Source organism: Bubalus bubalis, chromosome 21 (genome assembly GCF_019923935.1).
Source record: "Bubalus bubalis isolate 160015118507 breed Murrah chromosome 21, NDDB_SH_1, whole genome shotgun sequence".
Lineage (NCBI taxonomy): Eukaryota > Metazoa > Chordata > Mammalia > Artiodactyla > Bovidae > Bubalus > Bubalus bubalis.
This window is the reverse complement of record NC_059177.1, coordinates 56,138,412-56,166,383: the sequence shown is the minus strand read 5'-3', so window position 1 is coordinate 56,166,383 and position 27,972 is coordinate 56,138,412. Positions and strand designations below refer to the sequence as shown.

The window sequence follows — 27,972 nt, the reverse complement described above, 5'->3', positions numbered from 1 at the left end:
TCCAAAGAAATCCCAGGGCTGATCTCCTTCAGAATGGACTGGTTGGATATCCTTGCAGTCCCAGGGACTCTCAAGAGTCTTCTCCAACACCACAGTTCAAAAGCATCAATTCTTCGGTGCTCAGCCTTCTTCATACTCCAACTCTCACATCCATACATGACCACAGGAAAAACCAGAGCCTTGACTAGACGAACCTTTGTTGGCAAAGTAATGTCTCTGCTTTTGAATATGCTATCTAGGTTGGTCATAACTTTTCTTCCAAGGAGTAAGCGTCTTTTAATTTCATGGCTACAGTCACCATCTGCAGGAATTTTGGAGCCCCCAAAAATAAAGTCTGACACTGTTTCCCCATCTATTTCCCATGAAGTGGTGGGACCAGATGCCATGATCTTCGTTTTCTGAATGTTGGGTTTTAAGCCAACTTTTTCACTCTCCTCTTTCACTTTCATCAAGAGGCTTTTGAGTTCCTCTTCATTTTCTGCCATAAGGGAGGTGTCATCTGCATATCTGAGGTTCTTGGTATTTCTCCCAGCAATCTTCATTCCAGCTTGTGCTTCTTCCAGCCCAGCGTTTCTCATGATGTACTCTGCATACAAGTTAAATAAGCAAGGTGACAATATACAGCCTTGACGTACTCCTTTTCCTATTTGGAACCAGTCTGTTGTTCCATGTCCAGTTCTAACTGTTGCTTCCTGACCTGCACGCAAATTTCTCAAGAGGCAGGTCAGGCGGTCTAGTATTCCCATCTCTTTCAGAAGGCCCAGTCCTAAGCACTGTAATCTCATTGCGTCCTCACAACAGCCAAGAGGTAAACACTGTTGTTGCTTCCACTTTTCCGATGAGGAAACGAGGGCCTGGGGATGCTCAGTGGCTCCTGGCGCTCCCGCAGCTGGCGGGTGACGTCATGGGGAATTCCCGCTCAGACTGAGCCCGGAGCCCACTCTCTCCCTGCCCTGCTGCCTGCTGGGGTGGGGGAGCAGTGACAGGAAGAAGAAACAAGAGCAGCTTCTCTGGCTTAGTGTTTGCAGCGGTGCCACCCAGCCAAAGCAGTGTGAGAATGAAAGCCTAACCTGGCCTCATTTGCTTGAAGCCTTTCCTTGGGACAGAGAGCAGGGTCTTAATGTGGCCCTGAAGCCCCAAGAGATCCCGCTACCACCCACCTCGCCCTTTGCCCGTGATGTTCCAGGCTCGCTACTCTCAGCCCTCCAGATGTGCATTGTTTTCCTGCCTCAGGGCCTTTGCACATCTGTTCGACCCATATGGATGGGCCTTTCTGCTCTCTTTGCACCTGACTAAGCTTTGCTCAACCTTCAGGTCTTTTTTGTTTGTTTTTCCTAATAATTCTGTTTATTTATTTTTGTCTTTGTTGCCCTGTAGGCTTAGTTGCCCTGTGGCATGTGAGATCTTCCCAGATCAGGGATTGAACTCATGTCTCCTGCATTGCAGGCAGATTCTTATTCAGTGAACCATCAGGGAAGCCCTCAGCCTTCAGGTCTTAATGAATGATCCGGTTCTCAGAGAAACCTCCATCACCGAAATGAGGTCCACATGTATTCTCTTTCATAGAGCTGCTTTTCTTTTCTCTCCACATTGTGTTTGAATTGGATTAATTTAATTTAATGCCTGCTTTACCCACCAGACACACTCTGTGAAGGTAGGGATCACGTATGCTTTAATCATGAGTTAATTCTGAGCATAGGACGTGATGCTGGCTTGCAGCAGGCCCTCCATACCTCTCCGTTAGTTTCAGACAGAACTGGAAATGAACCCAAACTTCCTGACTCCAAAGTGCTGCCACCAGCACTGATACGAAGGGTTGCAGAAGCAACTGATACTTCCTCGGGACCTGAAAGAAGCAGCTTTTCTAAGAAATACTGTCTGCAAAATGCCGGCCTGAAGACAGGTGAAATTTATTTTCTTTTTAAAAACACTTTCAGGCAAACGCTTTGCTTCTGGATCAGCTGACAAAAGCGTAATAATCTGGACGTCAAAACTGGAAGGCATTCTGAAGTACACGTAAGTGATCGTTTATGTGCACGGTGTTATTAGTTGGCCTCTTACTGAGGGACTGAGCACAAGCCCCTTAGAAAAGAAGTCAGGAAGGACTTTTTTCCATGCAAGCGAAGTTCAGTTGTGGGGCTGTGTGCTGAGCAGGTCGGGAAGTGAGTGAGGGAGTCTGGAGCTCTGCTGGCTCGGCCAGCACTGGCTGGTGTTTCCATGTAGCTCAGTTTAGTTTGTCTGATGTCACACGTTCTTCCCCACCCCCATCCCCCTCCAGTGTCCCCACCTCAGGGAAGAGCCTCACATCCACCTGGGGTGGCCAGCCCAAAACTTGGGCTCCGTGTGCTCCAGGCCCCTGTCCGTGCCGAGTCTCTGCTCATCCCCTGCAGATCTCAGATGCAGCTTCTTCTGCGAAGCCTCCCTGCCCCTCTAGCCTCGGTCGGGTCTCCTTCATGGCGTTTCTCACAGCTGTACTTTTATTTTGGGGGTGCTGTGTGGCATGCGGGATCTTAGTTCCCTGACCAGGGATCCAGCCCGTGCCCCCTGCAGTGGAAGCGTGGAGTCCTAACCACTGGACCGCCAGCGAGGCCCTTCACAGCTGTAGTTTTACATTCACTCTGATGGCTGATAGATCCCTCCCTTCAGCCTGGAAGCTCCATGGGGGCGGACACTGCCTGTGTTTTGTTCACCGTGTGTCTCTGGTGCCTGGCGCCTTGCCCGGCCCATTGTAGGTACTCGACAAATGATGGTTTTCTTTTGAATTGTGGTGAAATACACATAACATGCAATTTGCCATCCTGAGCGTTTTTAAGTGTGCAGGTCAGTAGTACATCCATGTTGCTGTGCAGCGAACCTCTGGGCCTCTCTTCATCTCGCAAAACTGAAACTCCTCACCTAAAAACAACCACCTCCAGCCCCCTCCCCAGCCCTAGGCACCACAGTTCTACTCTCTATGAATCTGACTTGTCTGGGTGCCTCATATACGTGGAATCCTACAGTATTTGTTCCTTTGTGACCGGTTCATTTCACCGAGTGTAACGTCCTCAAGGTTTATCTGTGTTGTAGCATGTGTCAGAATTCCCGTACGTTTTAATGCTGAATGACATCCTAGTGTGTCTACAGACCATATTTTGTTTATCCATTCATCTGTTGCTGATGGGCCTTTGGGTTGCTTCCACCTCTTGGCTGGTTGGAATAGTGCTGCTGTGAACATGTGTGTACAGATCAACATTTGGATGAATGAATAGATGAATGAAGGAGGTCACAGGTGAAGTGTGGCTCACACGTGGGGTAAACCTGAAGCCGAGGTGCCACATGTGGGGCCGACTCCCTCAGCCGTCACGGTCATCTCAGGTGTTTCCAGGTCTTGGTCTATAATAGTGTCTTCATTGTACCTCCCTCCTGTGAGAATGAATGTATTTCCAGGCCTCCACAAAGCATAAGAGGAATGGCCATTAATACGGCGCTTCCAGTGCGCCAGTCTGGGTGCTTTCCATCATCCTCTTACCAGCTGACACACCAGAGCTGTGCAGTGCGTTTATCTTGGAGGAGGTGGCCAGTCTGGTGGGTGGTAACATGTGGAGAGGAAAATGGTGGCTGAGAGGCAAGCCAGGAGGGGCGTATTCACCCCTGTGCTTTTCACTGGTCACTTGCAGCAGAGCTCGCGATGCGGAGTTAGAGAGGCTGTCTGTGGGCCCGTCATTGCAGGCTTCTGCTGGAGCCACTGAAGTGTTTGTGGTCTGCCGTGTAATCATCTCCAGTTGTTTACTTCCCAGGCACAATGACTCCATCCAGTGTGTCTCCTACAACCCCATCACCCACCAGCTGGCATCCTGTTCCTCCAGCGACATCGGTAGGTTCGGGTTCCCAGCGTCTCGTCCTGGAATGACTGGAAATTGGCAAAAAGTGCTGAAATCCATCCAGAATGTGGTGGCGAGTCAGTGCGCCTTCTTCTCCCTTCACTGGCTGAGGGGAGGCTGAGAATTCTCCTTTAAATTGTGTAGGAACCAAGGGAGTGAATGAGGCCATTGAGTCTGGTCAGAAATGGGTGGGTAAGACGGCGATTTGGGAGAAGGCCCTGGGAAGGGAGGTGGGGAGAGGAACGGGAGAGCCCCGGCGTGACTGGCGTTGCTGCCTCTGAGAGGGGACAGTCCAGTTGTCCCCACCTCCGTGTCCCCCAGCACCCGTGTGCAGTGTGTCCCCCTTTACTCATTCCGTGGTTGTGGCTGTCTTCCCCAAGGAGCACACCCGCCCGACACACGGCACTGGTGGGGTCCCGGCACAGAGCGGAGGCCAGGAGAGCGGGTGGAGGCCTGCAGGCTCCCTGTTCAAGGTCCAGACTGGCTTTCAGTTCATCGGTTCTGTTTTCCTTGCTGGGAGATAGTGGGTACACAGAGCAGAACTCGAGATCTGACTCCTCTGTTTCCCTCCCCGACCTAAAGTGAACATGTTCCTTCTGTCCACTGATAGAGTTCAGAGGTTCAAAAGAGAGGATGTGATTGAAAGCATGTTGTGTACATAAAAGGGGAAGGGACTGTCAGTGATGAAAAATATAGTATTTTCTCCATGTGAGGCACTGGTCTGGGTGCTTACTTCTGGGGTGAAAAAGACAAAGTAGAAATCCTCCCCTCAAAGAGCTTGTGGTCGGGGGCAGGTAGGGAGGTCGAATTTGTAAAAATGCTCTGTGAAGTAATAATGTTTGTTGAGCGTTTGTGATGTGGTGGGCGCTGTGTGTGTGTGTGTGTGTGTGTGTGTGTGCTCAGTCGCTAAGTCATGTCTGACTCTTTGCCACTGCATGGACTGTAGCCCGCCAGGCTCCTCTGTCCATAGGATTGTCCAGGCAAGAAAACGGGAGTGGGTTGCCTTTTCCTCCTCCAGGGGATCTTCCTGACCCAGGGATCGAACTTGCATCTCTTACATCTCCAGCATTGGCAGGCAGATTCTTTACCACCGAGCCTCCAGGGAAGGCCGGTAGGCACTGTGCCAAGGGTTAAATGAATTCCTGGGTGAGCTCTGTGACAACCGTGGAGGTCAGGTAGCATTCTCAGCCTTGCTGTGCCGATGAAACAGAACTGGGGCTCGGAGTGGTCCAGTGACGTGCCTGAGGTCGCCCCGCGGGTAAGGGATGGACCCAGGCCACGCGATTGCATCGAGCACCTGCTCCGGACAGCACTCCCGAGAGGCCCTCGAGGGTGCGGTGGAGGGGAGACGGCTCGAGCACAGGCAGAAATGCTGGAGGAGGCCTTCCAGTGCCAGAGACAGGGGAGGCAAATTGTTGGATGTTGCATCTTGCCCTGCAAATGTATTTCTGCCCTAGATTTTCCTTCTTGGCCATGTTTCATGGCCCAGACCCAGAGCAGAATTTGGTGTTGTTGCCCAGACATAGACCTGTTGTGCAGCACTGAGTCAGTGGCAGGAGGGAGCAAGTCAAAGGCGACCAGTATGCTGGGGACAGGGCATGGCCCAGAAAGGCCGGGGAGTGGAGGCTGGATTTTCAGGAGGCATCTTTCATTACCTTGACCACTAAGCTGTATCCTGGTTACAGTGTAATAATTATGAAAGTTGCATTTCTTTGAGTTAAACCCCTGAAAGGTTGGCTAGAAATTCACCAATGTATCTTCCTCTCCTTTTTTCTTTTGAAGTAGTTATAGATTCACAATAAGTTGCAGTAGTTATAGATTCACAGAGAGTTGCAGAGATAGTAGAGAGGTCTCAGGGACCCTTCCTCCTCTCTCCCCGTGGATACGCCTCACGTAACTGTCGTACCCGATCACAGTCAGGAGGCTGGCCTGGCACAGTGGGTGCGTATAGTTGTGTCATGTCATCACCTGTGTCGATGCCCATCGCTGCAGACATACTCCTTTATCATCACCTCCCCCATCTCCTGTGGGCTTCCCAGGTGGCGCTAGTGGTAAAGAACCCGCCTGCCAATGCAGGAGACATAGGAGACTCCAGTTCAATCCCTGGGTCAGGAAGATCCCCTGGAGGAGGAAATGGCACTCCTGTATTCATGCCTGGAAAATTCCATGGATAGAGGAGCCTGGTGGACTGCAATCCAGGGGGTCACAGAGAGTAGAACATAACTGAGTGACTAACACTTTCTTTCCCCCATCTATTATAGCTAACTCCTTGTGCCTGGTAACCATTAATCTGTTCTCCATCTCTATATAAGATGGGCTCATACAGCATATGACCTTTTGAGATTGACTTTTTAAACTCTGCATGAAACGCTGGAGATCCATCTGAGTTGTAGCATGTGTCAATAGCTTGTTCCTCTTTGTTGTTGAGTAATAGTCCAGCCACCGATGCAATGGACATGAACTTGGGCAAACTTTGGGAGATGGTGAGGGACAGAGAGGCCTGGCCTGCTGGAGTCTGTGGGGTCACAAAGAATCGGACACGACTTAGTGACTGAACAACAACATAGTCCAGCCAGTCTCTCTCATATTATTTTGTATTGAAGGCTTATGGTCTCCTGAGCAGAAGTCGGTCTCTAAGCACAAATCCAGCAGCAAGATAACCTGCTGCAGGTAAGTTAAGGGGCAGCTCTGAGGGTGGTTTTCTGTTCCCCTGCACTTCAAACAGACTCAGAATGTGGTTAGTTCACACAGTAGAGCAGGTCGTATGCTTCCTAGTTAGTCTGGCCCCCATGTTTCCTCTTTTCTTCTCTCGTGGTCTCCTTGATGGGAAGAACCCATGTCTTTGATCGTGGAGTGAAAGAGCACTGCAGGTGGCTTCTGGGCAGCGGTCTAGCAGCCCGCGTCCCAGCCTCAGGCTGTGCTCAGGGCAGCTCGGGATGTGAAGCCGGCCTTGTCCAGGCGGCACAGCTGGAGGAAGCACAGGCTTTGACGTTAGATCTGGGTTCAGATCCAGGTTCAGCAGCTGACAGGCTCTGTGACCTCAGGAGGTTCCTAATGTGACAAATGGGGATTAAGATGCTAAAAAGAAAAGAAACTATACTAAAAAGAAATCTGATGTTTGCAGTAACATGTAACACTTCAATATATGGAGTCATTCACTCACAGTTTTAATTTAAACTACAATAAGTGCTTTTTCCAAGCATCAGGATATTCTCATTTTAGAACAGAGTGGAGGTTTTTAATGAAGGAAAAGAATCAGTTGTTTGGAAAACATAGAAAAATGACAAATATATTTCCATTTTGTATGTAGAAAAAAAAAAAGATGCTGTGTTGATGGGGCTGTTGTGAAATGCACACAAGGTAGTGAGTTGAAAGCAAGCAGCTCCTGCAGATGGTAGACGCTCTCAAAGGGTGGCTGTGCTTGCCGAGCAGCTTCTCGGCGCAGCCTCCCTTTCGTTCAGCAGCTGGTAGGCACCTGCTCGGGAGACTGGCAGTGACCGAGATGCAGGTCCTGTGCTCAGGGGGCTCTGGGGGTGGGAGTAGGCTGACATGGAGAGCAGGGAGTAGGGCGGCCCTGCCAGCAGTGCAGGCAGAGCTCAGGGCCCTTGTGGCGGTGCCGACAGAGACCGTGGGTGCCGAGAGGAAGATGTTCCCGCCTTCACGTCTCGCCCTCCACTCCGGGAAGCAGTGGGACCCCCAGTGTGGCCCTGTGATTTTTGCATCAGGGCCCAGGTGCACGTGGCTGTTGCTGCCTCATCAGGCCGTCTGAAGCAGGGCCCCACCCTCACAGCGTTTACCTGCCGTGTTCCCTTTCCCCTCCCCACGCCCTCTGGCGGTTGTCTGAACAGCTGGACAAACGACGGGCAGTACCTGGCTCTGGGGATGTTCAACGGGGTCGTCAGCATCCGCAACAAGAACGGCGAGGAGAAGGTGAAGATCGAGCGGCCGGGGGGCTCCCTCTCCCCCATCTGGTCCATCAGCTGGAACCCGTCCAGGTGACCGCACCGCCACCCTCCTCCACTCCTCCTCGGTCAGGAGCTCTAGGAAGCCCTTCCTCAGGTGCTGGGTTCTTTGTCTCCTCACGAAGGCTCCCTGATTCAAAGGCTTCTCACCCATGTGACTGATCCATTTTGGAACCTGTTCTTGTTTCAGTGGAATTTTTAAAGAGCCCATCTTGAGTTTTGGAATGCATCCCAGAAATGTAGCTGAGCAGATGAGCTATCTAGGCCAGCCCAGAGTGTGTGTGCATGTGTGTGTGTGTGTGTGCATGTGTGTGTATGTGTATGTGTGTGTGTGACAGAGAGAGTGTGTATGCATGTGACACAGGAGAGCCACTTCCTTATGAATCAGTAGCTCACCTCTGTGCCGTGGCTTTATTTTGGTCTTTTCCCCTTTTCAGTTCTTCCCTCCAAGTCTGAACAGAACATAGGCTTTTTCATGAGCCCTTTTTGCTTTTCATGAGCCTTTTTTGCTGCCCTTGGCCCCCAAAACATCAGTATTAAGTATAAATATCCCCAAAGCCTACAGTTCCACAAACAATTGGCATCTACCTTCTCCAGCCTTACGCACATTTTTTTACTGTGCTGATGTGACTTTGATGGGGCGCTAATAGCTTTAGATCTGCTTGTATAATCCTGTAACATTATTAAGCCACCACCATTCCCCATAGAGTCCTCTGAAGGTAAAGGACTTAATTGTTTACCAACCCAATGTCATTTTAAAGGTGGGACCTACTTGATTTAGAAGTCTGTTTAATCTCACGGCCTTTCTGACATCAGATGATTACGCTTCTTCTTGAATACTTTGGTCCAGCCCACGGCTGTGGCATGCATGTCTGATGCCTTCAGAGCCCATTAGCCTACCCCAGAGTTCCTGCTGTTTGCTTTTTGCGGCCACAGATGATTCTGTGGCTTCGGGGGCCCATTTTTAATTCATGAGATGCAGGATGCCTGGTCTGCCTGGTTGCTGTCCTCTTCCGGGCAAGGGGCAGGGGCTCCTTGACAGGTCTTGAAATTAATAACCCTAGTGCAGTTGTAGGCAATGCGATTGAAGAACCCCTTACCGTCTGCAGCCGATGGGAGAATTTCTGGATGAACATAGAGATCGAGGATTCCGAGGAGGCCATTGTCAGCAGATACTTTCAGGATATCCCTTCCACTCTGAAGTCCGCAGTGTACAGTAGTCAGGGTAGTGAGGCAGAGGAGGACGAGCCCGAGGAAGAGGACGACAGTGCCGGGGACGACAGCCTGTGAGTGTGTCCCGGGGGGCCGGAGCCCTCCCCGCAGGGGCCCGCCCCAGCCTAGACCTGCAGGCGGCACTGCTCTGGCGCTGCCTTCCCAAAGAGACCAAGGGTGTTGTTGCTGCAGGCTTCTCCCGCCTGGGGGAGTGCTCCCCTGAAGCCTGTGTGTGGGTTATAAGACTCTTCTTAGAGAAACTCTGGAAAATACTGAAGAGTCCAAAGGAGAAAGTTCAACTTTTCTGAAAGACCCCATCCCCAGAGGAAACCACTGTTAGCATCCTAAGTGTATTTCCCCAGGCTTGTAGTGCGTTCATACAATGAACCGAACCATATCCTACTCCCTTTTTGTCCACTTAGCATCGTAGAGTGAACTCCTTACAGTGGCATCTAGGGGTCCTTTGAAAACATGACGTTGAGCGCCTGCCTGTGTGCCCTGGCCTGGCCGCAGCGTAGTTCATCAGACACCTCCCCTCTTACTGGACTCCTCTCTCAGCCTGCTCCCACAGCGCACCTCACCTTGCGTTTGCTAGGATATGTATCAGAGAGAAGCTCTCCTGTCTTAGCCACAGTCCTCACATCAAATCCTCGCTGTCCAGCCATCCTTCCTTCTCTTCAGCCCAGATTACCTGTAGGGAAACCATTGCAGGCTGCGGTGTGAGAGCCAGGACATTCTGATTGACAAGTCCTAAGCTAGATCACTTCATCCAAACTGTTCTGTGGTGCCTGGGCTTCCTTGGGAAAAGAAGGTGGGAAATGGGGGACCAGGAGGGGAGGAGAAGTGGGCTTCACGTCCCAACCTGTGTTCAGCCAGAGCGGACCCTTTAGTTACTAACACAAGCTTTTGTTTTGGTAAAGAGTCCCACTGCCCAGGGTTTGGGGGGGGTGGGCGGTGGGTAAAAGGGGGAGAAAGAAGGTTGGAAACCAGCCATCCAGCTCATGGAGGCTGAGCCCGACCCATAGCTGTACGAGGTCTCCCCAAGAGGGCTTGCCGTGGCCTGGGCCCCGGGGTTGTGTTTGGATGTCAGTGCCGTTCACACAGAGTTCACCTGTGGGTCCCTCCACCCCCCTCCATCGTCTTTGTCCCCTTGGCTATTGACTAGAGCCTGCGTGAGTTGCCATCTTGTCACCCTTGCCCGGGTTTTGCTCACAGGGCTGCACCACACTTTGCCTGAGTGTCTCATGGTGCTGTCAGATGACCCCAAGGCCCTGGGCTCAAAACACTGGAGTTAATGAAGAGGCGGCAATGTTAGGTGGGTTCAGGCCAGCACCCAAGGGCTGGGAACCTCTCTCTCTTGAATTCGACTCCTGAGTAGCCCGATCCTCAGCCTTGGCCAAGGAGGTTTCTCCTGTGCGGCTCCTGCAGCCGCAATTCTAGGACCCTGATGCTGATGGCAGTCCGTTTCAGAGACGGGCTGGTCGTAGAGAACCGCCGTTCTTTCCTGTTAGATCCAATCAGAAACCATTCCACCTGCGTGAGAACCCCAACTGCGAGGGAACCGAGCTTTGGGTGTTAGTATCCTCTTGAGGAAGAGCAAGCAAGGTTCCCCTCTGTCCATTAAAAAAAAAAAATCAGACAATCCATGCCTTCCCACCTCTGAAGACACGTCTCTCCGCTCCTCCCTACTTTGTACAGTGTGTAAGAGAAAGTGCTCTAGGATCTCCAACCTCGCTATCCTAGCTCTGCTCCCAGGAAGCTGTGAAACAGGGGGTCTCACCTCTCCATGGTGACTGTGTCCCTGCACCATGAGCACCCGCGTGGTGGGGCATCCTGTTGAGATACAGATCCCGGGAGGGCTGACCTCACCTTCCCCTTCCCACTGGACCAGTTGATGGGTAGGCCCACGTCACAGCCCTCTGGCCCCTGTCCTCCTGTCCGGCACTTGGCAATCTGACCGCCTGACCAGGGCTTTCTCTTTCCTGTTGTTTGTTAAACCCTTCGGGCCACACTCACCAGCAGGCCTTGGCCCCACGTAACCTCTTTTGTCTTCTGTTGATTAGAGAGGAACGCAATGACATCCTGGCTGTAGCTGACTGGGGACAGAAGCTTTCCTTCTACCAGCTGAGTGGAAAACAGGTATGCGGGTCTGTGCCAGCCCAGTGGGAGGCACCAGTTTGGTCATGCCTGTTGGTTTTCATCTGTTTTCACGTTTGGAGACTGCATTATTAATGATTGTTTGTCATTTGTGTTAGCTCCTGTTTATCGAGCATTTACTGTGACACCAGGTTCTGTGCTGAGAGCTATGCATTCTTTATCTCTTTTAATTCTTACAAAACTTTGTGAAGTAGGTACTCTGCCAATCAACTTTTTACATTTTTGGGGCCACACTGAGGGCATGCGGAACTTCCTCTACTAGGGATAAAATCCGTGCCCTCTGCAGGGGAAGTGCGGAGTCTGAACCGCTGGACCTCCAGGCAAGTCTGATGATCTGCATTTTAGATATGAGTAGACAAGTCTCAGGGCAGTGGAATAAATATTATGCCCAGGGTCCTGCACTGCCAGTAAATGGTTGAACTGAAATGCAGCTTGGTCTGTAAAGCCTGGGTCCTATTTCGTGACCCTCTTCCTGTATTTGCTTTATTCACCCCCACGTTTATAAGCAGCTGCTAGGCTAGCCCTTCAGGCCTTGGGTGGGCAGGGAGACGTGAGACTGCTTCCTGGAAGAGATGACACCTGGTGGAGAAGAAGGGGGAAAGGACATCCTTGTCTAGTGCTGGGGTGCTGTGGAGAATGGCATGGAGGTTTGAAAGAACATGGACTGGCTGTAAGAGACTCATTTGACTTGGGAACTTGGGAACTAAACTCAGGAGCTTGACCTTCATCCTAAAAGTAGAGGGGGCACCATCAAAAGTGAAGAGGTAACACACAGAGTGAAAGAGAAATTTTTCAAATCATTTATCTGATAAGGGACTTGCATCTGAAATACGTGAAAAAACTTTTCAGTTCACTTCAGTTGCTCAGTCGTGTCTGACTCTTTGTGACCCCATGGACTGCAGCACGCCAGGCCTCCCTGTCCATCACCAATTCCTGGAGTTTACTTAAACTCATGTCCTTTGAGTTGATGATGCAATCCAGCCATCTCATCCTCTGTTATCCCCTTCTCCTCCTGCCTTCAATCTTTCCCAGCATCAGGGTCTTTTCAAATGAGTCAGTTCTTTGCATCAGGTGGCCAAAGTATTGGAGTTTCAGCTTCAGCATCCGTCCTTCCAGTGCCTATTCAGGACTGATTTCCTTTAGGGATGGACTGGTTGGATCTCCTTGCAGTCCAGGGGACGGTCAAGAGTCTTCTCCAACACCACAGTTCAGAAGCATCGATTCTTCAGTGCTCGGCTTTCTTTATAGTCCAACTCTCACATCCATACATGACTCCTGGAAAAACCATAGCCTTGACTAGATGGAGCTTTGTTGGCAAAGTAATGTCTCTGCTTTTGAATATGCTGTCTAGGTTTGTCATAGCTTGTCTTCCAAGGAGTAAAAAACTCTTACAAGTCAATAATAAAAAGACAACTTAATTAAGAAATGGAAAAGGGATCTGAATGGACATTTTTTCAAACAAGAAATACATGTGGCCAAGTAAGCAAATGAAAAGATGTTCAACATCATTAGCTACCAGGAAAATGCAAATCAAACTCACACTGAGACCCACTTCACACCCACTAGGATGGAGAAATTGGCACCCTTGTATACTACTGACAGGAATATAAAATGGTATACCCAGCCACTTTTTAAGTGGTTATTAAAGGTTAAATGCGAAGTTACTATATGACCCAGCAACTCTACTAGGTATCCATATCTAAGAAAGATGAAAATGTACATCTGCACAAAAATTGTATGCAAGTATTCGTATTCAGCGTTTTTCATAATAGCCAGAAATAGGAAGACCTGAAATGTTTATCGATTGATGCATGGAAAAATAAAATGGGGAATATCCATACAATGGAATACTATTCAGCAGTGAAAAGGAGTGAAGTACTGGTGCATACTGAAAAAGGGTGAGCTGGCCACAAAAGGCCACGCGGTCTGTGTTTCCATTTATATGAAATGTCCAGAATAGGCAGATCTATAGACAGGAAGTAGATTAGTGGTTGCCAGGGGGTGGAAAGAGAAGGGAAAGGGGATTGACTGCTACAGGTACAGGGTTTTTTTAGGGTGTTGCCGTTAGTGATGATGGTTATACAGCCCCAGATGTATTAAAAGCTAATGAGGCATACACTTGACATGGGCGAATCGTGTGGTGTGTGAAACGCCTGAATAAGGTTGTTCCAAAGAGAATAGGATGAGTGTCGTTGTAGAGTAAGAACAATTTTTAAAAAATTGAATGGACTTAGTTTTGTGAAGTACAAAAAAAGGAAAGAAGGAGGGAAGGAAAAGAAAAACAGAAAGAAAAAGAAATTTCCCTCAGGACTGAGGGAAATCCTGAAGCCTAGCAAGGGCTGTGAGCAGAAGGGGAGGCCTAACGGGAGAAGACCATCTGGGGTGTGGATTGGCTGCGGAGCTAAGACACAGCCCTGGGGCCGTTGGGTGGGACTGGGGGAGACCCTGGAGGGTTTGTCCGTGTGGAGAGGACGGGGTGCTCTAGAGGGCTGGGATGGAATCTGTCACATGGAGAACGCTGGCCAGCTCTCCATGTAAAGGATGGAGGGAAAAGCCCTTGATTGTGTTGCGATGATCATGAATTCTGCGTGGATCTCCCTTGGTGTGTTCTCTTTCTTCAGATTGGGAAGGACCACTCCCTGAACTTTGACCCCTGCTGCATCAGCTACTTTACTAAAGGGGAGTACATTTTGCTGGGGGGGTCAGACAAGCAAGTGTCCCTTTTCACCAAGGATGGTGTACGGCTTGGGGCCGTTGGGGAGCAGACCTCCTGGGTGTGGACATGTAAAGTGAAGCCTGACTCCAACTACGTGGTAAGAAGGGGGAGTTGGTTGGTTGGGCCACCACCCGAGTAGTCAGTAAACATCGGCTGTGTTTAGCCAGTCAGATCACTGACGTTTGTTCCTGACAGGCAGGTCTGTCTCCACAGAGGACTGAGAACTGACAGGCTCGTTCTTCGCAGGTGGTGGGCTGCCAAGATGGCACCATTTCCTTCTACCAGCTGATTTTCAGCACAGTCCATGGGCTCTACAAGGACCGCTACGCCTACAGGGATAGCATGACCGATGTCATTGTGCAGCACCTGATCACCGAGCAGAAAGGTAAGCAGGTAGGTACGGCCCCTCTGCCCACTAAATGCTGGGAAGAGGGGCAGGTCGACAGGGCTGCTCACAGGGCAGATGAGACGGTAGGGCGTGTTGCTCCTTGGTGTTCTGGACACATGTTGGACCACTGGGTCTCGGTTTTTTGTGTGGTAGGAGCATGGAGAGGATATTGATGTCTTTGAAGCAATGAACCCTCTCTCCAAAAAAAAAAATTTGCAGCTAATGCTAAGGGGAAATGGACTGCCTGGCTAAGGGAGGACAGCATACATCAAGTCAGAGCCGGGGGCTGGGTGACCTGCATGGGTCTCTGCGGACCTGTGTCCTCTCTGATCACAGTCCCTTCTGGAGTGCTTCTCCCCCGGCTCCGTGTCCACTCACCTCCTGGCGGGTGCTCCCCCCAGAGAGGAGGAGGCAGTGGGTTGCATGGGCTCGGTCAGAAGGCCAGGGTTCCAGGCCTCGGGTAGCCAGTCCTTTCCTCTGTCCACCCAAGTGGCCATGCTGGTTCAGTGGGCTGAGAATCTGCTTATTTCAAGGGCATTCGTCTGTAGGTGTCCCGGCCACAGCACATTGCAGGGGCCTATGTGTGGGGGTCCAGGTCGAGGGGTGTCTTGCAGAGTCAGGTGGCATCCTCTGGTCCCCCACCTGGGAGCACCTCTGATGGAAGACTCCAGCTGCGATGCTGAGGGTGCAGCAGGTCGGGCAGTTCCCTGCTATTCTTGCTGAGGGACTTTCTCCACCTGTAGCGGGAGCGTGAGACCCTAGTGTGTGCCAGAAACTGCCTTCGGCTCCCTGTTGGCAAGAGTGCTGGGTGGCAAGTGTCCAGAGCTGTGGGCAGTTACCCAGACGTGTTCTTGACCATCAGGGGCTATTGGTGCCATTCAGAGATTTATCTTCAGCAAGCGATGGTAGCACAGAGACTTCTACTTTGCACACTCAGATGTAAGCTCAGGGCCACAAAGATTTGTATGCGACTCAGTGTTTAGCAGAGTTGATTGCGTATTAGACACTGTGTAAAGGTTTTTTGATGAGTGTGTCTCCTTTAATTGCCACTAGCATTAAGTAAATGATGGCTTTTAATTTCTCTGCCTTCTCCCTTACCTAATAGCCTCTTGTTCGAGCTGGTTTTTTTTTTTTCCCCCCTCTTTCACAGTTCGGATTAAATGCAAAGAACTTGTCAAGAAAATTGCCATCTACAAGAATCGATTAGCGATCCAGCTGCCTGAGAAGATCCTCATCTACGAGCTGTACTCAGAGGACTCGCTGGACATGCGGTACCGGGTGAAGGAGAAGATTGCCAGGAAGTTCGAGTGTAACCTCCTGGTGGTGTGTGCCGACCACATCATCCTCTGTCAGGTGGGCGGCAGCGGCTCAGAGGGCAGGCTGCATCCGCTTCATCCTCCCCCTGGGAGCGGGTTACCCACCTCCTGGCTCTAGAGTCGGTCGCTAGAAGAAAGCTCCTTCCCGTCAAGCTCAGTGGCTATTCATTGCTTTCGTGCTTATTGGCATCTGGAGGGGTCGGACCCTACCAGAAAGCCATAGGCCGTAAGTTGGAGAATACGGGGACTACCCTGTGGGTCTTCCCAGGTGGCACTAGTGGTAAGGAACCCGCCTGCCCATGCAGGAGACACATGTAAGAGACACGGGTTCGATCTCTGGGTCAGGAAGATCTCCTGGTGAAGGAAATGGCAACCCACTCCAGTAATCTTGGCTGGAGAATCCCACGGACAGAGGAGCCTGGCAGGCTACACAGTCCACGGGGTCACAAAGATTTGGACACGACTGGAAGGACTGAGCCCTGTTGGTCCAGTAGTTAGGACTCTGCACTCTCGCTGCTGAGGGCCTGGGTTCAATCCCTGGGAGGGGAGCTAAGATCTTCCAAGACTTAAGACCAAAAACAAAAAAAACGAAAAATACATTTTTGTATTGCACAAAGCACTGTGTTGAACTGGGATTGTATATATTTTAATGACTTGAAGCATACATTGATATCCCACAAAATGAAGGTCAATGTCATTTTGGTAAACGTATACACACAGAAATTTATGCTCGCTTTCAGTTGAACAACAAAAAAATTTATGATATCAACTCAAAATAGTAAAGGAAGTTTTACTTCCTGAGAATTTTTTTGACAAAAAAAAAGATTTGTCAACTTAGAGCTTCCTAGAAGCTGTCTAGGTTGATGCCAGGAATGCTTGGGGAGACCGTGAGAGAAGGCCAGCCCAGCCACTTTCCTAGAAGTAGAGGTGGATTTGGTTTTGTAAAATTAGGCCTATTGGAAGTGATAAAATGGAAGAAATCCTTTAGGAATCACATATATAAGATACTATTAAAAAAATCTCTCTAAAAATCTCGAGTTAAAGCAGTTTAGGGGTTGTTGTTATGTAGTCACCAAGTCATTTCTGCCTCTGTGACCCCACAGACTGTAGCCCTCCAAGCTCCTCTATCCATGGGACCGTCCAGGCAAGAATACTGGAGTGGGCGGTCATGCCCTCCTCCAGGGGATCTTCCCGACCCAGGGATCAAACCTGCGTCTGTCGTGTCGCAGGTGGATTCTTTACCACTGAGCCACCTGGGAAGCCCAAGCGTAGGGATACCACAGGTTATAGATGTGCTTCCGGGTGCAGCCCCTGGCTGTGGCTGCCCGGAGGTCTGCTGAAGATGGAGGCTGAGCTGGGCTCCGCAGGGAAGGCTTGTGTGAAGCTGCCAGGCACGGGGTCTAGATGGGTTCAGTGGGAACAGAGTGTGGAGGCAGTTTTCACCCTGTAGGCGCAGGCAGACCTCCTTGGGCGCCTGGGCACGCCTGTCCTGCTGGCGATCACCCGGACCTGCGCTTGTTTTCTAGGAGAGGCGGCTGCAGTGCCTGTCCTTCAGCGGCGTGAAGGAGCGGGAGTGGCAGATGGAGTCTCTTATTCGCTACATTAAGGTGATCGGCGGCCCCCCAGGAAGGGAGGGTCTGCTGGTTGGCCTGAAGAATGGACAGGTGAGTGTGCCCTCGCGTCTCCCATTAGGCCAGTCATCTGCAGGCAGACACAGGCAGCCAGACTAGTGCTGACCCTGAGGTGGGTTCCCAGAGCAAGCAAAGGGCTCCCCTGCTGCACCCCGACCCCTCGCCCCACAGGCACGTTGGAGGGCAGCCCGGGATCCTGTTTTATGTGGCCAGTGTCAAGCCAGAGCCACAGTGGCTTCCACTCAGCATGCCACGTTCTGGCAGAGTTGGCTCTGCAGCCTCTGGGCTGCCATGGAGGCTTCGTGGATTTAAGGTCACCCAGGAGGTGGGAGACTTGTTGGAGATTCAGTTTCAGTGTCTTCACAGAGAGGGAGACGGAGCTCATTTCTTAGATGAGATGCCTGTTAGAGCAGTGAATGGGTCAAGGAATGTGTTCTAGCTTGCATCTCAGAGGACGCTAGTCCTCAGGCTATTACCAGGTGTTTCAAGGAAAATGGGCCCTATGCTCAAATAGAGGTGGAAAATCTAAGTTACAAAAAGCTGAACAGATTTGTTTGTGTGTTCTTTGCTCAAAAGAAGAAAGTTCTAAGTGGGTTACATGGAAATGTGAAAGGGAAAATATAACTGCGTAAGCCTGAGAGCCAAGCTGTCTGGCAGATGGCTGTGGCTGAGGCTTGTTAGGCCTTTCCTGGGGCTGAAAGTCATAGGGGATGAGATTAGCAGAGGCTGCAGAGTGTCAACATCACAGTGAAGGAGAGCTGGCTTCTTCCTCTCATCAGCTGTCGCTTCCAGTGCAAGACTGGAGAGCTTGGGCTCTGTGGGCAGGTGAACCTGGGGCCCTGTGCATGCTGAGCAACTCACGAGCTGTGTGATCCTGAGCAAGTCACTTCACCTCTCTGAGGCTCAGATTTTACAAATGAGAATCTCACGTGTTTCACCCACGTGAAACAGCTCATGTTTCACAGGACTGTCAAGCACAGTCAGTAACTGGTAGCTGTTTCCATCCTCCTCAGCATCCTCAGCATCCTCCCCATCCTCCCCATCCTCCTCACCATCCTCCCCATCCTCCTCACCATCCTCCCCATCCTCCTCACCATCCTCACCATTCTCCCATCCTCCTCACCATCCTCACCATTCTCCCATCCTACTCACCATCCTTGCCATTCTCCCCATCCTCCTCACCATCTTTACCATCCTCCACATCCTCCCCATCACCCTCACCATCCTCCTCCCCATCATCCTCCCCATCCTCTCACCATCCTCCCCATCACCCTCACCATCCTCACTATCCTCCCCATCATCCACATCATCCACCCCATCATCCGCACCATCCTCCCCATCATCCTCACCATCCTCCCCTTCATCCTCACTATCCTCCCCATTATCCTCACCATCTTCCCCATCATCCTCCCCATCCTCCTCCCCAGCCTCCCCAGCCTCCTCGCCATCCTCCCCATCCTCCTCACCATCCTCCCCTTCCTCCCCATCCTCCTCCCCTTCCTCCCCATCCTCCTCACCATTCTCCCCATCCTCCCCATCCTCCCCTTCCTCCTCCCCATCCTCCCCATCCTCCTCACCATCCTCCCCTTCCTCCCCATCCTCCTCCCCTTCCTCCCCATCCTCCTCACCATTCTCCCCATCCTCCCCATCCTCCCCTTCCTCCTCACCATCCTCCCCATCCTCCTCACCATCCTCCCCATCATCCTCCCCCTCCTCCCCATCCTCTCCTTCCTCCTCTCCATCCTCCTCCCCATCCTCCCCATCCTCCCCCATCCTCCCCATCCTCCCCCCATCGTCCCCATCCTCCTCTCCATCCTCTTCCCTATCCTCCCCCATCCTCCCCATCCTTCCCATCCTCCTCCCCATCCTCCTCACCATCCTCGCCATCCTCCTTACCCTCCTCCCCATCCTCCCCTCCCTCCTCCCCATCCTCCCCTCCCTCCTCCCCATCCTCCCCTCCCTCCTCCCCATCCTCCCCTCCCTCCTCCCCATCCTCCCCTTCCTCCTCCCCATCCTCCCCATCATCCTCACCCTCCTCCCCATCCTCCCCATCATCCTCCCCATCCTCCCCAGCATCCTCTTCTTGCTGTGGTTACACCGGATGTCTGTCACTGTTTACAGGAGCCTTTTCCTGTATGAATTTGTGAGTGTGCTGTCTTCTGATCCTTCATTTTGGGCAGTGTTGTTAACCGTCCCCCGTCAAGCAGACATTTGATGAGTCGGTCGTGTCTTGGGGCCTGTGGTTACGTAGGCAGCCTCTGATGGGCCACACTCTGGTCCCTGTGGGAAACCCCCTCTCCGTTTCCTCTTCTCTGCACAGAGCCTCCGGTGAAGTTAGTGGTGATGGTGCTTGTAGAACACATGGGGTCCAGCAATGTGCCGGTGTTCCAGGGTGTGTGGCCATGGTTATTCACGCTTTCCCCTCTGAAATTTTGCCAGATCCTCAAGATCTTCGTGGACAATCTCTTTGCCATCGTCCTGCTGAAGCAGGCCACTGCTGTACGCTGCCTGGACATGAGCGCCTCCCGCAACAAGTTGGCTGTGGTGGACGAGAACGACATGTGCCTGGTGTACGACATCCATACCAAGGAGCTGCTGTTTCAGGTGACCCCCAGAGTGCCCAGGACAGGGCCCTTGGGTTCGAGACCCTCCCTCGCTTCCCAGCCCCTGCAGGAGGGGCTCTGGGGGAGCAGGGAGGTGCAGAGGCACAGAGTCTGAGAGCCCTGGCCCAGCCCGCCCCTCGCACACGAGCTGTGGGAGTTTGGTGAGCCTTGTGGGCTTTGGTTTCCACGCTGGGAAGATGGGCAAGTTATACCTTTCTTATGAGATTACTGTGAGCAGTAAATGAGTAACAGTAAGTCTCAGTGGGGCCTGTATTGGCTCTCTGTACATGGGTTAACGTGAAGATGATTCTTTGGGAAAAGTCTGCTTCTCATGGATCGGAGGCCCGCCTGTATCTGCGACTGCCCTGAGACACAGTCAGGGAAAAGGACCAGTTCTGTCCCCTGAAAGTGGGCAGAGGAGGGGGAGCCCTCCCTCTGCCATTTCACAGGGGTGCCCCGCAGCCAGCAGATGTGGAGTGTTTGGAGGGGACAGGCACCACTTACACAACGCCTAGGCTGGAGGAAGTGTCACCGGAGAACAGGGCCCACAGGCTCCGCGCCCAGTGCTGGCTGGCTTTCTGCTGGGCTGGGCGCTGGCTTTGCCTCTCGAGGGCTTTGTAAGTGGTCAAGGCCATTTGCCTGACGCGAGTTCCCCGCGAGCTGAACCCTCCCCTGACTGGCTTCCTCAGCTGCTGTGGCTTTCCCTGTGTGGTGGGCAGAGTGAGGTCCCTTCCTCAGGGCGCTCTGTCCTCGGCAGTGGCATTAACACGGCAGAGGGGTGCTGCCTCAGATTGGGAAGGGGATGCCTGGCTACCGCTGGGCTGAGGCGACTCCGTCATAGCTACTCGCCCTCGTCACTGGGAGCCAGAGTGGTTTCGAGGAAGGAAAGAGCACAGGATTTATCTTCAGACAGACCTACCTCCACCCCTGCTTTCATCACTGTGCGATCTCGAGCAAGTCAGTGAACTTCTTGGAGCCTCGGTTGCTCTTTACCTCTAAAATGCAAGTAGTACTTGCCCCCTCCCAGAATTGCTGCAGGGCTAAACAAGCTGCCATAGAACCTGGCTCAGCGCCTGGCACAAGCCACGGCCCTCGGTGTCGCTTCTCGCCTCCCCAGACTCAGCACCCACGGCCGCAGGTGTCACTAGGTTAGCGGGGCCCCAGCTGTGAATCTGCAGCTGAGCCTCAACAGGAGTGGACGAGCCTGTGTCCTACCCAGCCTCCGCGGAGGGTTCTGCAGGAGGCAGAGGGGAGTAATTCTCCAAGTTGCCAGGAGACACGGACATTCCCAGCTATCTTTTTCTCCTCTCTGCTGCCCCAGCCGCCTGCAAACAGAAAACACTTACATTGTTTTTTCCTTATTATGAAAGTAATCCATGTTCATTATAAACGACTCAGCCATTATAACAGGTTCTAGGCAGAAAGGGATGAACATCTGCTGGTCCCTGGGGTTCCAGTGCTGAGCAGAAAACTTTGAGGAGAAGTGAAGGGTGGGGTGCCTCCTGGGGTGACTAGTTTTGTTGTTCAGCTGCTAGGTTATGTCCAGCTGTCTGGGATCCCATGGGCTGCAGCACGCCAGGCTTCCCTGTCCTTCACCATCTCTTGGAATTTGCCCAAACTCAGGTCCTTTGATTCAGTGATGCCATCCAACCCTCTCATCCTCTGTCTACCCCTTCTCCTCCTGCCCTCAATCTATCCAGCCTCAGGGTCTTTTTCCAATGAATTGGCTCTTCGCATCAGGTGGCCAAAGCATTGGAGCTTCAGCTTCAGTCTTTCTAATGAATAATTTAGGGTTAATTTCCTTTAGTATTGACTAGCTGGATCTCCCTGCTTCCCAAGGGACTCTCAAGAGTCTTCTCCAACAGCACAGTTCGAAAGCATCAATTCTTTGGTGCTCAGCCTTCTTTATGGTCCACCTCTGACATCCATACATGACTACTGGAAAAACCATAGCCTTAGCTAGATGGACCTTTGTCGGCAAGGTGATGTCTCTGCTTTTTAATACACTGTCTAGATTTGTCATAGCTTTTCTTCCAAGGGGCAATTTTAATTTAATGGCTTAATTTTAATTTTATGGCTGCAGTCACCATCTGCAGTGATTTTGGGAGCCCAAGAAAATAAAATCTCTCATTGTTTCCATTATTTCCCCATCTATTTTCCATGAAGTGATGGGACCAGATGCCATGATCTTAGTTTTGTGAATGTTGAGTTTTAAGCCGGCTTTTTCACTCTCCTCCTTCACCTTTATCAGAAGGCTCTTTAGTTCCTCTTCGCTTTCTTCCTTTTGAGTGGTATCATCTGCGTATCTGAGGTTGTTGATGTTTGTCTCAGTAGTTTTGATTCCAGCTTGTGCTTCATCCAGCCTGGCCTTTTGTATGATGTATTGTATATGAGTTAAATAAGCAGAGTGACAATATAGAGCCTTGATACACTCCTTTCCCAATTTTGAACCAGTCTGTTGTTCTAAGTCCAGTTCTAACTGTTGCTTCTTGACCTGCATACAGGTTTCTCAGGGGACAGGTAAGGTGGTCTGGTATTCCTGTCTCTTTAAGAATTTTCTACAGTTTGTTGTGATCCACAGGCTTTAGCATAGTCCATGAAGCAGAAGTAGATGTTTTTCTGGAATTCCCCTGCTTTTTCTGTGATCCAGCAGATGTTGGCAATTTGACCTTTGGTTCCTCTGCCTTTTCCAAATCCAGCCCATACATTTTAAAGTTCTTTGTTCATGTACTGTTGAAACTTAGCTTGAAGGATTTTACATGTGTGAATTGTCAGCACAGAGAGAATATATTATTTTCTACTTTTAAAATAACTCACTGTTCTCTTTCTTATTATAAAAAACAATAGACATTCATGACCAAAAGAAAATTTGAGGCAAACACAAAAATGTAGAAAATAAAAAATTACCCACAATCTCAGCTACCCCCAAACAATCAGTGGTAATTGTTTGGGATCTATCCCTTTAAACCTTCTTCCGTGACTAGCTTTGTTTATTCATTCTTTAATAGAACTAGATCCCACTTTGCTGATTTTCTCACTTCCTATGTAATGATTAATCTTTGGGGATGATAATTTTTTCAGAAGTGAGGCTTACCTGAAGAATTCCAGCACACGCAGTGCAGAGAGAAGCTTGCTCCTCCTCTGTGCTGTCCATTTTGTGTCTGATTCCTTCTCCCCCGACCTTCCCTACAACCCATGTTAGCAGCTTAGTGTGATTCAGGCTTTGGGGAGCCAGTCCCTGGCCGAGTGTAGGAGTGGAGTCGTCCCCTCACCGCCCCTTGCCCGCAGGAGCCCAACGCCAACAGCGTGGCCTGGAACACGCAGTGTGAGGACATGCTCTGCTTCTCTGGCGGCGGCTACCTCAACATCAAGGCCAGCACCTTCCCGGTGCACCAGCAGAAGCTGCAGGGCTTCGTGGTCGGCTACAATGGCTCCAAGATCTTCTGCCTCCACGTCTTCTCCATGTCGGCCGTGGAGGTGCCACAGGTAATCTGGCACCCTGTCTGCCCCCAGCCCGGGCAGGGCCTAGGAGCCTGGGGACAGCCAGGGAGGGGGTGGAGAGGAGACAGGATGGAGAGACGGGCGTGGCAGCCACGGTCAGGCGGGAGGCGCTCTGGACCTGAACTGAGAGCCCTGTCTCCACCCTTTGCAACCTGTGGGTATTTTTGGGCAAGCAGCTCAGGCTCCCTGAGCCTCCATGTCTTTCTGATCGGCCTCTCCTGGAAGGGACAGGGAAGATATGGAAGGTCATTTGGCAGCAGATAGTGTGTTTCACTGAGAGCCATGCATACAGCTTGTGAGATCTTAGTTCCCCAGCCAGGGATCGAACCTGGGCCCCGGCAGTGAAAGCGCTGACTCCTAATCACTGCTGCACTGTGCTTAGTCGCTCAGTCACGTCCAACTCTCTGCGAACCCATGGAGTGTAGTCCACCAGGCTCCTCTGTCCATGGGATTCTCCAGGCCAAAATACTGGAGTGGGTTGCCATGCCCTCCTCCATGGAATTTTCCCAACCCAGGGATTTAACCCAGGTCGCCCCCATTGCAGAAAGATTCTTTACTGTCTGAGCCGCCAGGGAAGCCCAAGAATACTGGAGTGGGTAGCCTAACCCTTCTTCAAGATATCTTCCCAACCCAGGGATTTAACCCAGGTCTCCTGCATTGCAGAAGGATTCTTTACTGTCTGAGCTGCCAGGGAAGCCCAAGAATACTGGAGTGGGTACTTCAAGATACCTTCCCAACCCAGGGATTGAACCAGGATCTCCTGCATTGCAGGTGGATCCCTTGCCAGCTGAGCCACCAGGGAAACCCTCTAATCACTGGACTTCCAGGGAATTCCCGGGAATCACTCTTTTATTTGTTTATTTATTCATTTTTGGCTGTTCTGGGCCTTCATTGCTGCGTGAGCACCTCTTTAGTTGCGGCGACCAAGGGCTGCTCTCTAATTGAGGCGCGGGGGCTTCTCTTGTTCCAGAACATGGGCTCCAGGGCATTTGGGCTTCTGTGGTTGCGGCCTCCAGGCTCTAGAGCACAAGCTCAGTAGTTGGGGTTCACAGGCTTAGTTGCTTCTCAGCATCTGGGATCTTCCTGGGCCAGGGATTGAACCCATGTGTCCCTGTACTGGCAGGCAGATTCTTTACTACTGAGCCACCAGGGACGCCCCCTCCCCAGAGTCATCTTAAACATTGTAGAATATATGCCCCTAGACCATTTCTATATGTGTATATAATAGATGCATAATACACTCTTCTGAGTATATGGTTTCGTGTAAACATTTTGAAGCAAAAGTGCAACCATACTGAAACTACTGTTTTGTGACTTCCGTCTCTAAGTATTGCTCCTTTAGATGAAACCTCAGCTTTACCATATTTTCACTGAATGTGGATTTTAAATAAGAGAGAGAGACTTTTCATCACCTCCCCTCACCTCCGTCTTCTAGTTAACCTAATTTTACATGTTTGCAGACCCATCACTTTGTAGGTGTTATTGGCCGTCACCTAGCAATTGGGCTTTTCCACCCAGCAATCTACTGGAAACGGCTCCACATGAGTAAATGTGCTTCTCTAGCATTTAGAATACTGAGATGATTGTAGAGTCCCATGTAATCGAAGGAAATCAGACGGAGATCCTTTGTAACCACTTGCCGAGGTGACCTCACTGGTAGCAGTTTGCAGAACCAGGTACAAAATCTATCACCTGGGTAGCCGCACGTCACCGGCACCTCCAGCCCACGAGGGCCCGGGGCTGGGTTGCCCCTTGTTATAACCACACTGGCTTCCTGCCGCCCCACTGGTTTTTATTTTTTAATTTAATTTACTTACTCTTTTTCGTCTGTGCTGGGTCCTTGTCGCCGCCGTGCAGGCTTTTCTCGAGTTGCGGAGAGCAGGGGCTGCTCTCTAGTTGGCAGTCCGTGGGCTTCTCATTCTGGGGGCTCCTTGTTGCGGGCCCCGGGCCCAGTCGTCAGGGCTCCCGGGCTCTAGAGCACAGACAGGCTCAGTCGCTGTGGCGCGCGGGCTCAGTCACTCTGCAGCACATGGGGTCTTCCCAGGTCAGGGATCGAGCCCCGTGTCTCCTGCGTTGGCGGGCGGATTCTTCACCACCGATGCAGCAGGGAAGCCCTGCCCCCTTGTTCTGATGACAGCTTTCTGTCCCGTCACACGATGTCCACAGCGCACTCAGCCAGTTGGACAGTCATGCTGTTACAGCTTCTTTGCTCCTGTAGGTGGTGGGCATCTTCCCAGCCAGGTCTTTGCACCAGTCCCAATATAGCTCAGTGGTATACTTTCCTCGGAGTGAAAATTGCTGGGTCAAAGGTCACAGCCATGTGGAGGATTTGTAGACATGTCTCCAGATCGCCCTTCGCCTGGGCTCCATCAGTTGGTGCCCCCTCCAGACACCCCACCTTCACTCACGCTCTGTGCTTTGGCTCTTTTTTTTTTTGCTGTGCCAGGCAGCATGTGACATCCTAGCCCCCCCAGCCAGGGATCAGACTCACACCCCCTGCACTCAACCATTGGGCCACTGGGGAAGTCCCTAACCATTGGGCCACTGGGGAGGTCCCTTGGCTTCTTGTACAGGGCAGGGCTGGGGCCTGCTTCTCGCTCTAAACTGACGATGACACCCTTGTTACTGACTGCTTCGGGAATGAATAGAGCCTGACACAGAGCAATTATTCAGTGCATGGTAGTGGAATTCAGATCTGAGGAAAAGAAGAAAGCCAAAGAAAGGAGGGGAGAGATGGGTGGAATCGGGGCAGGAGGAGGGGCAAGAACCCCTCCCCCCGCAGGGCCGTTTCTGCTCCCCAGCCCGTGCCCTGGCCCCACAGCCACTAGAAACTCAGCCTTCCTCCATTGAACAGACAGGCCACGCTGAGAGCGAGTTTTCCTCCAGCGCTGCCGCCCTGACCTCGAAGATAACAGTTTGTTGCTCCCTGATTGTGGCCGGCCCAGAGGAGCTGGAGGGGCGGCCCTGGGCGCCTCTGCCAAGCCCTGCAGATTCAGGAGCCAGGGCCCTTGGGGCCGCACCAGGGCCGTCCTGCTGACGCAGCAGCTCGGAGCTGCCAGGGGTCAGGAGAGGCAGCCCCAAGACAAAGGCGATTTATCTGTCACCCATGCCTCCAGCCGGCCTGTGGTTTTGGCCTAGAGGCAAGGGAGAAAGCAGCAAGCCTGCTCTGGGGATTTCTGGTTTCTTTTCGAAATTGACATCATCTTGTGCAAGAACGGGTTTGTCGGGGCTGCCAAGTAGAGCGGCGAGCCCCGGATCGGTCCGGCTCCTCGGGGCGGTGGTGACCTCATGCTTGGAATGCGACAGTGAGATCGAGCAGAGCTCAGAGGGCATTTGTTCAGTGTGAATACTTCTGAAGCTCCCATTCTCAGATGGCGCCTCCCAGGCCAGCCCGTGTCTTAACCATGGTTTCCGTGCTCAGTTGGTCATCCATGTCCCTGTCCCACCCTCATGGGGCTCCACCTGGGGGGCCCTTGAGGGGAGACAACTAGCTTTGAGTTCTGACCCTGCCCCCTAACCAGCCACGGCCTGGAGCAGCCCCTCGCCCCCTGTGCAGTGGAGCTCAATGCGTCCATCTTTCAGATTTTGTCTGGCCCAATTCCTATTATTATTCTTCCCGATCTTTAAATAGCAAACACTACAAAACAACTCAATTGGAACAAAGGTGGTCCACCAGAGGAGTTTAGAAAGGAAAGCTGCTTGCTCTCGGGGAGTGTGCGGAGGTTTCTGCGGGGTGGTGACACTTGGTCTGAGCCCATAAAGGCTTGGAGCCAGAAAGTAAAAGTGAAGCTCGCTCAGTCGCATCCGACTTTTTGTGACCCTATGGATTGTAGCCCACCATGCTCCTCTGTCCATGGGATTCTCCAGGCAAGAATACTGGAGTGGGTTGCCATTTCCTTCTCCAGGAGATCTTCTCAACCCAGGGACCAAACCTGGGTCTCCCGCATTGCAGGCAGACGCTTTACCATCTGAGCCACCAGGGAAGCTCACCAGAGAGCCGGAGAGGAGCCGCAAATGTGTTACCTGCTAAGAAGCGTGGCGCGGGAGGGAGCAGGCTCGCTTTCTCCCGGCACCTTCCCCTTTTCAAAGCGCTGGTCGCCCGCCCGTGGGCTGGGCAGGCAACAGAAGCTGATCCGTTGACCCCAAATCCCTCGGTGAGGATGTGGGCTCGCCAGGCCAGGATTCTAGCCCAACAGCTCCTGGTTTCACACCCTGCTGCCCGCCTCGCCTCAAAGGGAGGAGAGCTGGGTGGGGCGGCCGGGCGGAAGAGGTGAGCATTCAGCAGCAATCTTGCTGTCAGAGCAATCTTGCTGTTAGTTTCCTTCAATCTAAAGCTAAAAAAGCAGGACAGGAAATTTCGAAGATAAAGGCCCCGAATGGAGAAAACAGCACTTCCAGCTCTACATTTGGGAACGATTAACACAGAAGTGCTGGCTGATTGATGTCCACTGCCCAGGAGGCCTGGGCAGGGGCAGCGCCTCAGCCCTACTGACTGGCCTTTTGCTGTGGAAGCCACCACGGCCCAATTCACCCTTGTTTTCATGAGCAGGAGAACACACACACACACACACACACACACACACACACACAGCAGAGAGGGGCATGGAACCTGGGCAGCTTGCCCCC

At 51.8% G+C, this 27,972-nt stretch overlaps 1 protein-coding gene across 2 annotated transcripts in view; it reads left to right on the top strand.

Moving 5' to 3' along the window:
• Window positions 1–27,972, top strand: part of IFT122 (intraflagellar transport 122) — a 66,016-nt gene that overhangs the window by 9,781 nt on the left and 28,263 nt on the right. Inside the window, exons 4-15 of one of the 2 annotated variants that reach the window (XM_006078902.4) lie at window positions 1,938–2,016; window positions 3,777–3,853; window positions 6,464–6,530; window positions 7,709–7,855; window positions 8,932–9,108; window positions 11,098–11,173; window positions 13,813–14,004; window positions 14,154–14,292; window positions 15,446–15,648; window positions 17,138–17,275; window positions 19,682–19,846; window positions 23,134–23,331. In XM_006078902.4, coding sequence (XP_006078964.1) covers window positions 1,938–2,016; window positions 3,777–3,853; window positions 6,464–6,530; window positions 7,709–7,855; window positions 8,932–9,108; window positions 11,098–11,173; window positions 13,813–14,004; window positions 14,154–14,292; window positions 15,446–15,648; window positions 17,138–17,275; window positions 19,682–19,846; window positions 23,134–23,331 — 1,658 coding nt within the window. The remainder of the gene's footprint in view (window positions 1–1,937; window positions 2,017–3,776; window positions 3,854–6,463; window positions 6,531–7,708; window positions 7,856–8,931; window positions 9,109–11,097; window positions 11,174–13,812; window positions 14,005–14,153; window positions 14,293–15,445; window positions 15,649–17,137; window positions 17,276–19,681; window positions 19,847–23,133; window positions 23,332–27,972) is intronic. The other variant, XM_006078904.4, reaches the window with a different exon arrangement.